Genomic DNA, 12,465 nt, shown 5'->3' with positions numbered 1-12,465 from the left:
TGCTGTCTAGTCAATAGTAGTGTGACATTGTTTAATTTTCTGATGTTGATAATATTCTACAGTTTCTGTGCGATGTGTTAAATTAATTAATCAAGGAGGTCATTGGCCTGAGGTGGTTCTGATGCCTGGTAGCCTATATAGGAAATCCAAAACCTAAGGTAGAGTCAATGCACTTGGTCCAAGGAAAACAAAATTTGAGAACAACCAATCACAAACAGCCCACTAGTCTTTCCAAAATAAGGTAATTGTTTAAGCAGTAACCAACAAATAATTTCCTTACTCCGCTTCCCCATCTCCTCTACAAAAACCTTTCCCCTAGCCCCCAGTGAAAGAGCTCCTAACAACGTTCAGTTTGGCACTACCCCATTCAAATTCAGGTTTGCTCAAATAAACTCTTGAAAATTTTAATATGCCTCAGTTTACCATTTAATAGTTGTTATTTTGGGGGAAGCTGGGTAAATGGTGTGAAACTCTCTGTGACGTTGTTGCAAATTGTTGTGTCTATAATTATTTCAAAACAAAAAATTTTAACAAGAGCATCTTGTCATTTTAACGGTTTAATCCACTTGTTTGGTTCTTTGTAAAACATGAGGTGATCTGCCTGTTCTGGAGGTAATACTGACCACACCAAATTTTGGACTTGAATTTGAAGAAGGCAAGTTTAGCAGCAGTTGCTGTTAGTCTTACTCATTGTAAGTTTGCAATACGTAAGTGCTATGTGAAATACTTCTGGAGAAAAGGAAAAGGCATCTAGAGAACTCCTAGAGACTAAAGATGCAACCATATGCCAAAATATCAGCAGTACTACCTTCTTCCATTTTCTGTTTTCTTCAGTCAATTTTTCTTCAACTTTATAACTCTTATTTGTAGATATGGGTTTTAAGTGTAGGATAAAAGAATAATGGTCAAAATATGAATAGTTTATTTTAATATCACTTATTTTTTACTTAAATAGTCAAAGCCCATTTTTAACATCTTGGTTATAGTTCCAATCATGCCCTTTAATTATAAAGGAAATTGAATATTGCTATTTCTCTTTCAAAATAAAAAATGACATTTGAAAGCAATGCATTTTTATAGCATTTAAAAGGTATGTTAAATAACATTTCCTAGATGATATCCAACTATGATTATATATATTTTCATTTTGTTCTTTTGCTGGACACTGAACTTTTTAGATGGAGAAGGGAAGACAATGGCTTGACTCTTCTCAAATCTGTCTTGTGGCTTTGAAACTTATGATTTTTAATGTGTTCACAAAGGTCAGCCAGCCCTAGCTATCATGAATTACATCTGTATTTATGCTCAGTTGTTAAATGGTCTCTTTGAGTTAATATCTGCTAAGTCAAAATAATCCTCCTATTTTCAGTTATCCAATAGATTAATCATATTTTTATTATAAATTAAAGGTTTTTACCTTTTGTTCAGTAAAAATTCTGTCTCCTTAGGCATAGAAAAGTACTAAGGTTTGCCTTTTTGTCTAAACTAATCTCTAAATGCATTAATTATTTTTCTTAATTCTTTCGAAAAAAATCCTATGAGGACCAACATTTCCTTTGCAAGTTTGGTGGAGTGAATGTCTACTCAAATAAAAAGTACTTCCACAAGACATTGTAATAAACAGTGCACATATATTATGTTGCCCTATAAGTGAGCCGGTCATGAACAATTAAATGTCAATGGCCTAAGCATACAGACACTGAAAATGATTATTTTCATATCAAAGATTTTTATCTATGGCATGTGTATTGGATAAGTTATTTTATACTGTTATTTTTCTTTTATTTTAACAACTTAATACTTACTTTTAGTTTTAGATCAACCAATGGTAGGATGCGTATGGTGGATTTTTTTTGTTTTTTAAATATTTTATTTATGTATTTGACAGAGAGAGACACAGCGAGAGAGGGAACACAAGCAGCGGATGTGGGAGAGAGAGAAGGAGGCTTCCCACTGAGCAGGGAGCCTGATGTCAGGCTGGATCCCAGGACCCTGGGATCATGACCTAAGCCAAAAGCAGACACTTAACGACTGAGCCACCCAGGTCCCCCTGGTGGATGTTTTTAAATTTTCATTTTCAACAGCCTTAATATTTATTTTTTCACTATAGACAGGTAAGTTACAAATTCATTAAAGTAGAGAATAATCACATAAGAAGCAGAGAGGACACATCCAATGTTGGGCCTAGGATTTCTGGAGTACATTCCACATTCAATAATATATTTGAATGGGATGCTGGATTAATAAACTAACCATAGTAAGCTTACAGTGTTCTTTTAAATATTATCTCCCTTTTCTACCAAAGCATGCCTACATGAAAAATACTGGAACCATATTAAGACTCTTAGTTTGAATACTATTTTTTTGTGGGTTCTTCATATAATCACAAACATTTTTTAATGCCATTGCCTTGATCTACAAAAGGAATGCACTGAATGATACACACTATACACTGGGCATTGGTACAATTGTTTCCTACCTTTGTAGAATCATTATGCTGAAGTGATTTTTTGGCAGAGCACTCTTGGTAGTGGTATTGGGGAGTGAAGTTCAGGAAGCTTGTAAATTAAGGAATATAACTAAACTACTTTCTTTGAAGAGGGTACTGTAGAAAAATAAATCAGTGCAAAATGTTTTTTTTTCTTAATAAAGGTATAAGGTGAAACTTTGGAGTGGAAGTCATCCTATGAAATAAAATTTTTAGTAAATGTACAATTACATTGTAAAAGAAATTGAAGGATAAATTTGGATAATAAAAGGAAAACATTAATATCATCTAAATTTTGAATTAACATATAAAAATCAATAAAACTACATGCAATGATCCAGCCACCATTAAAATGTATAATTGTATTTAAACTGATCATATTAAAATATAAAATTATATTCAATATTAGTGCAATAAGAATAAAACTTTGAACATTCCTTCCATTTGACATTTTGCAAGAGTATATACCATATATCATCAAGGCTGTTTCTTTGTAGTATAGCATGAACTGAAGATTTAGAAAGTTATAGGATTAATTTGATTAATTATCCTAATAATTTAAAACACCATTTTGTACCAAACACATCCTAAAGTTCTAATTAGTTGACAATTTAGACGAACCACACTTAATTGTCAAGTTAGCACACTTTGTTTAGAAACTTGGAGAATGACTATAAAGATCTTTTAAATGTAATCAGAATAGAAAATTGATTGCAATTTCATAAAAATATTAAGTATTTTCTTGCTTATGTGATTAGCCATACTGCTTTCATCCAAAAAGGTTTTTAAAATGGCTTATTAGTTATAAATAAAGCTGAAAGTAATCTAGAAATTATTTGAATGCAGAAAACATTTAAGCACTTTTTATCTTTATCATTTAAGTACTTCTAACCTCACTGTGTAATTGTAGAACTTATTCTCCAGGGCCCAACTGTACTAAACTATTAACAAAGTTTGAAGCTGTATGTTTTTATTGGAAGAATACTGTTTGATTTATTAAAATTCTAACTGATTTTGAAATAATGTTGATTCCTTTAACATCAGATAATTTCTGGGGTGTGTTAAATGCTATTATGTGATTTGTTCCTCTGCTCAGCCAGGCTGGGGGTGGGGCAGAGGAGGAGAGGGAGAGGGAGGGAGGGCAAGGAAGAAGGAGAGAGAGAGAGAGAATGGATTTAACAGTGACATTAATGTGAACTATTCTTTTTTTTTTATGGTGCCAATTAAATACCGTTTTATTTAAGACATTGCATTTTCCACTTAACAATAACAGTGCTTATAAAGTGCAATGTTCATTTCCTTTCCCTGTGCACGTTTTTCATATTCAAGTATCAAGAATGCCCAGTTTATTTATACTATAGCAGCTCAACATTAAAACTGCCATGGAATTTGCTACAAATTTGGGTCCTTCGAATATTTTGTGGAACAATGCTAGACCTATTCTCAGGTTGGCTTAATCAACCTCTTTGATGGTGGGTCCAGAGGAGGCACCACCAGATGGAGGAGCTCCACCACCAGGGAAGCCTCCAGGCATTCCTCCTGGCATGCCCCCTGCACTCTGGTACAGTTTGGTAATGATAGGATTGCAGACTTTCTCCAGTTCTTTCTGCTGGTGTTCAAACTCTTCCTTCTCTGCAGTCTGGTTCTTATCAAGCCAATTGATGATTTCATTGCACTTGTCAAGAATCTTCTGTTTGTCCTCATCATTGATCTTGCCCTGAAGTTCTTCATCTTCAACAGTTGCTTTCATGTTGAATGCATAAGACTCAAGTGAATTCTTGGAAGACACCTTGTCCCGCTGTTCCTCATCTTCAGCTTTGTACTTCTCAGCTTCCTGGACCATGCGCTCAATGTCTTCCTTGCTCAAGCAGCCCTTGTCGTTAGTGATGGTGATCTTGTTCTCTTTCCCTGTGCTCTTATCCACAGCAGAGACGTTGAGGATACCATTAGCATCAATATCAAAAGTGACTTCAATCTGAGGAACGCCACGAGGGGCAGGAGGGATGCCTGTGAGTTCGAACTTGCCAAGTAGGTTGTTATCCTTGGTCATGGCACGCTCCCCTTCATACACCTGAATGAACACACGAGGCTGGTTGTCAGAGTAGGTAGCGAAGGTCTGTGTCTGTTTGGTAGGAATAGTAGTATTACGCTTGCTAAGAACAGTCATGACTCCTCCAGCAGTTTCAATGCCAAGAGGAAGTGGAGTGACATCCAACAGCAGCAAATCTTGAACATTTTCAGATTTGTCTCCAGAAAGGATGGCTGCCTGGACAGCTGCACCGTAAGCAACAGCCTCATCAGGGTTGATGCTCTTATTCAGTTCTTTCCCATTGAAGAAATCTTGTAGAAGCTTCTGAATCTTGGGGATACGGGTAGAACCACCCACCAGCACAATATCGTGGATTTGAGACTTGTCTAGTTTGGCATCCCGGGGGGCTTTCTCTACAGGGTCCAGAGTGCCACGGAACAGTTCAGCATTTAATTCTTCAAACCGGGCACGAGTAATAGAGGTATAGAAGTCGATTCCTTCATATAGAGAATCAATCTCAATACTGGCCTGCGTGCTGGAAGAAAGTGTGCATTTAGCACGTTCACAAGCAGTACAGAGACGACGAACTGCCCTCTTGTTTTCACTGATGTCCTTCTTATGTTTGCGCTTGAACTCTGCAATAAAATGGTTGACCATCCTGTTGTCAAAGTCTTCTCCACCTAAGTGGGTGTCTCCGGCTGTGGATTTGACCTCAAAGATCCCATCTTCAATAGTAAGGATTGACACATCAAAAGTGCCACCTCCCAAGTCAAAGATCAGCACATTCCTAATGTGAACTATTCTTTAGAGAATTTATATTGAGTCTTGCAGACCCCTGGTGACCATTTAGTCAAATAACGGTGCTATTCATTATAAGTAATTCAGTAACTTAAAGAAGTCTGCTGAAATATGAGTCAATAATTCTGCAAATGAATACAGACATATTTGTGTATGTATGTATGTATGAATGTATGTATGTATGTATGTATGTATTGGTAAAAACAAAAACCAGAAAAGGTTACCTAGAATTGATATATCTGGATGTTTTATAAGTTATAACTCATTGGCAAATTATAGAAATTAAAAAAGAAACTATTCTTATGATTTATTTGTATATGTTTTGCCTAAGAAAGTTTGCTGTTCAGTCAGTTGCATCGATGTCCCCAGAATCCCTGAACTATCTTTATCTAATGACTTTCTCAGATTTTTTTTTATCAGCAAGCATTTTGTCCTAAATGGTACAAAATAGTAAATCCAAACAGGGCAGGGCAAAGTAGCTACATTCACAATTCACAACAATTCTGCAGCCTACCTTTCCACCTCCCTATTTATCTCTGTCACTGGAATTCAAAAACTGCTGTGTTGGTTAGGAAAGGCCAAGAAGAATTATCTACTGATTTATATCATCTGTACTGATAATAACCTGAGAAATAATGCCACAAAAAGCTTAGATAAGTAAGAGAAGCCTGGATATCCCTTCTCGGTAATGAATAATCTATAAGTTCACATCCTTTTGAATCATGAGATGCTTATCGAGCAATACTGCTGCAGACACTGTTGATCCCAGCATACGCCGGCCCTCAGACAGACAAGATCTAACTGGAGTGCCTTTAGCTAACTTCTTCCACTGACCCTCCACACTTCACAGACAGTGCCTGGAAACAAACACACGTCACAGAAAAGCAATCACATAGGCAGTCGGAAAGAAATTTAATGTTTTTCAAGGTAGCATGACCATCTATTCTGGTTTACCAATTTTCACCTGTTATTCTAAAATCCCATCTTGTTTACTACCTTTGTCCTAGGCAAATGTATCATGATCTAGACACCTACCCAAAATAAAATAAGTTTTGGACATATTTTTATTTCCTTTGAATATGCTGTACTTTTTGAAATATATGGAGGGAAACCATACAGACTTATATTTAAACAAACCAAACAGATATCCATTCCATATCCAAAGAGTGACACTTCAAAATTATCAAAGTGTAAGATTGTGTGTGGTACTGAGATTCAGGTCAAATGATGACTAAATATGTACTGGTCTGTCTGTTGCTCAAAACATGTTATGACTTATCTTCATATTTATCACTTCTTAAAAATTCCCCAAAAGCATTACCATAGAAGTAAAAAAGTATTACATAAGCTAACAAGTATATGAAGAAATTATCAAATGATAAGTACATGTGTGAAATTACTGAATAATAACAAGTGCTAATGGAATATAGAAAAATGGAAACATTTACTGCCAGTAAGACCATAAATCAGTACCACTGCTCTAGAGAGATTTCTGAATTTTCTTTTTATGAAATTAAGTATGTGTCTCAAGGTTTAGCTTTAATATGCAATCCCCAATGGGTACCTGAGTATGTTCTTTGTTTGTCTGTGGTGGCAAATGTTGGAGAAAACTGAGCTGTCATCATAAAGGGAACTAATAATAAAATGTATTATGTCCTAGTATTATGCTTAAAAACATAACACTGAGTATAAAAAATGAGAAAACTATTTAGCATAATTTGATTGATGTAAATAAAATTGCAAAGCAAACTAATATGTTTTTTCAAGTATACTCTTATCTAAAGATATATTTTAAATATATTTGCAAGATTCCTCCTGTGTGATATGGAAGAGAATATTATTGGGGATGAGGGAGAAGAGGAAAAATAATTAAACACAATAAAAATGTAGCATTTTATGTATTTATGATAAAAATAAGCCATGAACTAAAGAATTTTATTGTCAATACTCTATGTAAGGACCATAATAATTTAATTAAATGTAAATAAATTACATATTTATGTTTAGTTTATATAAAGTTTGCAATAATGGGCATCCACTAAAATAAAGAATATCAGTAATAGAGTTTAGCTTATTAAAGAAAAACATATTATCTACCCATAGATGTCACCCATTCTAAGAAACAATTTGTGAATTGAAGTAAATACAGTTGGTAATAATTGGGTACATTATACACTTGGAAAGAATAAATAATAACTGAAATTTAATAACTTTGTCGTACTCTGTATGAAGAAAGAACGAGAAATGGGTTTTGAATCTAAGAGCGCTATGTGACAGTTTGTCTCTATGGTCTATTGGTGTCCTGAGTACCATGTCGGTCAGAAAATAGGTCTATCCTTTCGGTGATGGTGGAACCATCAAACTATCATGGTTCAGTGGCACTAGCCATTAAGATTACACCATTATTTTGATTTGCTTTATTTCCACACTTACCCTGTGATTAAATTTTCAGTGTAGATTTACCAACCAGTTCTGTCAAATGTATCTGTCTCTTATGAATTAAGAATTTTGTGCCTCTAAAACTCATCAGAGGAAGGCGCCTGGGTGGTTCAGTCATTAAGCGTCTGCCTTCAGCTCAGGTCATGGTCCCGGGGTCCTGGGATCGAGTCCCACATCGGGCTCCCTGCTCAGCGGGGGGCCTGCTTCTCCCTCTCCTGCCTGCCTACCTGCTGACTTATGATCTCTCTCTCTCTCTGTGAAGTAAATAAATAAAATCTTAAAAAAATTTATAAAAAAAATAAATAAAACTCATCAGATATGCCTGTCATAGCAAGATTCACCAAAGTGACTTAACAAGGCAATATATGACCCTACAAAGTCCATCCTAAGTAGTATGCATGACTCTGTCACTTATTGTGTGTAGAGATACAGAACTCGACTTTTCATTTTATTATAAAATAGTAATGACTGTAAAACATTCAAACAATACAGAAAGAAATTAAAAAAAATAAAGTACTGTCAACACAAAGTGACCATTAATTCCTAAGTATATTATCTTTCAGATACATATCAACTCAAACCAAAAAATGAACACTCCACATATTTGTCAGACCAATTAGCTGTTTGTTCCTCCTAAGGCTATATATATATATATATATATATATATATATATATATATATATATATAAATTTGCATGGCCTTTTTAACAGTTACATAATGTTTTCCTTTATAAAAATCATGACTGAAAATGACATTTGAACACAAAACTTTTAGTTATTGTGTTTTGTTTTCATTTGAGTTTATTTTCCCTGTTGGCTGTGTTAGAATTATATTTGTAAAATATAATTTTCGTATTTAGCTTAAGGTTGTGTATGTTTAAATACATATTGAAGGACACTTTGTTTAAATACTCATTGAAGGATGCTCTGTATTAGCTTCTGTCTTTATAGAGACTGCTTCCATATCTTATTTTTAAAAAGTATAACAACGGTAATTTTTCTTTTTAAATATGCCAAGGGAGACTTAAAAAACCCCACAAATTTAACATCTTAGAGTTTTGTAGTTCAGATGTATGATAAAATTCGCACCAGGCTAATATCAAAATGTCAATAGGGCTGTATTCCTTTCTGGAAGACCTAGGGAATAATATATTTCCTTGCTTATTTAGATTGTTGGCAGATCTCAGTCCCTTGCATTTGTAGGACTGAAGTTCTTTTCCTCACTGGCTGTGAGCGGAGTCATTTCCAGGGTTTGGATGCCACCTTCATTCCTTAGCTGGTAGTCCCCTTCCTCCATCTTCAAAACCAGCTACAGTGGGTTGAGTCTCTCATGCTTCAAATATATCGCTCACCTCTTCTGCCATCACACCTTTTTGAGTGACTCTTCTACCTACCTCTTTTGCTTTTAAGGACCTTGTGACCATATAAAACCCATCAGGATTATCTAGGATAATCTCTATATTTTAAGGTTAGCAACTTTAATTTCATCTGTAACTTTAACTCCCTTTTGCCTAGTATACCTATAGGCACAGGTATAACACTAGGGGATGAGTCATGGAGGCCAAATCCTGCCTGCACACCCTGCTTAGCATCCCTCCCACTGATTCTCTTTGTGATTCCTGTCCCTGACCCTTTGGCCTTTAGGTATACAGAAGGTGTTATTTCTAAAGGGAGAATATTTTCTGCATAGTTACAGCAAGATTCCCATAAGCTATGGTTCCTACTTGGTCATTTTGGAATCCTGTGCAAAGGAATCAGCAGGCAAGAAAAGGAGCACTATCTTGGCAGGGGTAGGTGGCCATAATGGGAACAGATAGGGCTGCTTTCACATAGTGATGGCAGGGAAAATATCTCTCAGGGTACATTCTTCTACCTCCTTGCCCAAATGGTTCATAAACAGTATAGTAATAGAATGTCATTGGCTCAGACATATGAAAGACAAGAGTCTGATAACACTGTCAGGCAGACCTAGCAGAGTTGTTAGATGAGAATGAGAGGAGTCAAAATGCATGGGATACAGCAAAATTTGTTTTAGATAGGGAACTTTTTAAAAAGGTTAAAAATGTAAAAGATAATTGAAACTATTTTTAAGGTAGACCTGGAGCATCAAGAGGCACCCAGCAATATTTTTTTTTGGCCCAGCTACATTTTTAATAAAATTAACATTAAACTAAAGTATAAGAATAATTAATGATTTATAAGGATACTCTCTCAATACATTTTGGGATGCTGGATGCTGTACAAGTAATAAAAATGAAAATAAATAGGCAAAATGCCCAGTCTAGCAAATATATTTGCAGTAATACTGAAGGATTAAGAACAGTTCTATAAATGATGGGCTAATAAATAAGGAAAACACCAGTGGCTATCAATACCAATGGAGGAGAAACACACACACACACACACACACACACACACACACACACACACACACACACACAAACTCACATTCTGGGGCAATGTTCGCAAGAAAACCCATTGGTAACAATCAGTGAAAATTTCCCAGGGTCTTGCTGCAACAGAAGCAAGCTGTTGACACCAATCTAATTGAAGAGCATAACAACTAAAATGAGCTAAGATAAATTATTTTGTATTTGCTATGCCAAAATTGTTATTCCATCTTTCTCTTTCAGTTATTTCTCTGCTGGATAAAAGTGGTATGCCAACCTTTCACTAACATTCACAATTTGATCAGAGTCATTAGTGAGATGATATACCACCGTAAGACCTCACATATAGGAAAGTAATATAAACAATTCAGAATTTTTTTGGAATAAAAAAATCCAAAATGAATGATCAGCCATGGTCATTATTCAGTAATCTGTTTACAAATAATATTCTCTTTTATTTCAAAACTAAAGTTTGACTTTAAAAACTAGAGTAGTCTTATTCTCACTATGTGAGAAGAGAAAATGCATTTCGTTGGTTGGATTTCTTCATTAAAAAACACTAGTCTGGGCTTCAGTATGTTATAAATACAGGCTGGAATGTGTACAACAACAATATGATGTTATACTAAGCACACAGACTACAGAACCTGATGGCCTCTGTGTGAGCCCTGAAGGCTAGGGATGGGGCTGCTAGAGTTTCTTTCTTTTGAGAGGTAAAGAAGAGTAAAGAAGAAGGTACAAGAGCAGCTTTGGAGTGAAATCAGTGGTGCATATATGCACCGAGCATTGTTTTTCCTTCTGCATATTTGAGAAATATGAATTAAGAACGTAAGTTTTTGGAAATTACTTTGGACTACAAGACTGCATTGTGTGGACACTAACACCACTCTAGACTGAACCAGAGCAATTGTAGCTTCAGAATTCTAACTCATATCATACACAGCCATTCACACATACTCAGGATAGAGAGACTGATAGAGAGATATAGTACATATTTCATAGCATATACTTAATACAGTATACAAGAAGTCCATATCATTCATGGTAAATAAATGTATTCAAAGCTAGAAAATAAAGAGACATAACAAAAAGTTTGTTTTTCATACAATAAAACAAAGAGAAAGTCTTGTTTTGTTTTTTAAACTTAAGTTTCCAAGATTGGTTTTAATTTCCAAAATAAGGAACACCTGGGTGGCTCAGTTAGTTAAGTGTCTAACTCTTGATTTCAGCTCAGGGTCATGAGATCAAACCCTACATTTGGCCCTGTGCTGGGCATGGAGCCTGCTTAAGATTCTCTCTCTCTCTCCCTCTCCCTCTGCCCCTCACCTCCATACTTTCTCTCTCAAAAAAAAAAAAAAAAATCCAAAATGGTATAGTGTTTGGAAATTACTACATTAAGTTTCTTCTTTCTGGGGAAAATAGAGGTTTCATAGTCACAGAACCATTATTTCTGTTATATAGAAATAAAGACTATGACATTTTTGTACCCCTGAGTTTGTGCTACTATAATTCATTATGAGATAGACACTATGACATGTAAAGGAACTCACCTAGGTTTCAAAAGGGTTATTATGCAAAGCATAACTTCACCACAAAACAAAACAAAACAAAACAAAGTTCCTATACGTAAACATAAATGATCCTGAGTCTTGGTGATGTATAATCTCTATCTGAAAGTCTGAATAGCTAAAAGAACAAAATGCCTGAGTGGAGAAGAAATACTAATTCTGAAAGAATCATTTCAGGTTTTAAGTTTGGTGACTTTGGGCAAATGGAAAGAGGCAGTACTTTGAGGGAAGAGCAAGACTGTGGGAGAAGTCCTACAGCAGATATTCAGGATGACTTAGAGCTCTCAGGACCAGACTGCAGAGCCACGTGATGTCTCAAGAACAGAACCTTAGCCAGCACGCACATCCCTGTCAGATCTGGATGACTTAGCACATGAAGTTTTTTACTATAAATTATAGCCTGAAGGATAAAAAGTCATTTTTCCAACCCCAAAAAGAGAAAATAGCATGATATGTAGCAAAACACTGAGGATCAAAGTGGATATTCATACAAGATGTTCATACCTGCATCTTCCCCTATCCTTCAGGTCTCTTGAGGAAGTAGGTGTTCAGGAGATAAATCCATATACTTTTTACAAATTCTGGGGTCAAGAAAAGTAGTGTCTTCTATATTATGAGAAACACAAGGACACAAATAAATTTATTTTGCAAATAAAGCAAAAACAAGGAATAAAAGAAACACTCATTCTGTGCACACCACCACCACCATTTTCTTTTGAATCTGAAATAGTATGAGATAATATCTCCAAGTAT

At 35.3% G+C, this 12,465-nt stretch overlaps 1 protein-coding gene across 1 annotated transcript; it reads right to left on the bottom strand.

The window, feature by feature from the left end:
* Window positions 1-3,691: 3,691 nt before the first annotated feature.
* Window positions 3,692-9,051, bottom strand: LOC113928528 (heat shock cognate 71 kDa protein-like). The gene is made up of 2 exons (XM_035727524.1): window positions 8,979-9,051; window positions 3,692-5,314 (listed from the first exon to the last, which is right to left on the bottom strand). Exons 1-2 carry the CDS (start codon window positions 9,049-9,051, stop codon window positions 3,942-3,944), a joined length of 1,446 nt encoding a protein of 481 aa, XP_035583417.1. The 3' UTR covers window positions 3,692-3,941.
* Between the last annotated feature and the right edge of the window lie 3,414 nt (window positions 9,052-12,465).

Source organism: Zalophus californianus, chromosome 5 (genome assembly GCF_009762305.2).
Source record: "Zalophus californianus isolate mZalCal1 chromosome 5, mZalCal1.pri.v2, whole genome shotgun sequence".
Taxonomy (NCBI): domain Eukaryota; kingdom Metazoa; phylum Chordata; class Mammalia; order Carnivora; family Otariidae; genus Zalophus; species Zalophus californianus.
This window is presented reverse-complemented; position numbering and strand designations above follow the sequence as displayed.

Coding starts and splice junctions, on each gene's coding strand:
- LOC113928528 (XM_035727524.1), bottom strand. CDS start 9,051: ATGGAGGAAGGGGACTACCAGCTAAGGAATGAAGGTGGCATCCAAACC. Junction 5,315..8,978: donor AATGACTCCGCTCACAGCCA/GTGAGGAAAAGA, acceptor TCTAAAGAATAG/TTCACATTAGGAATGTGCTG.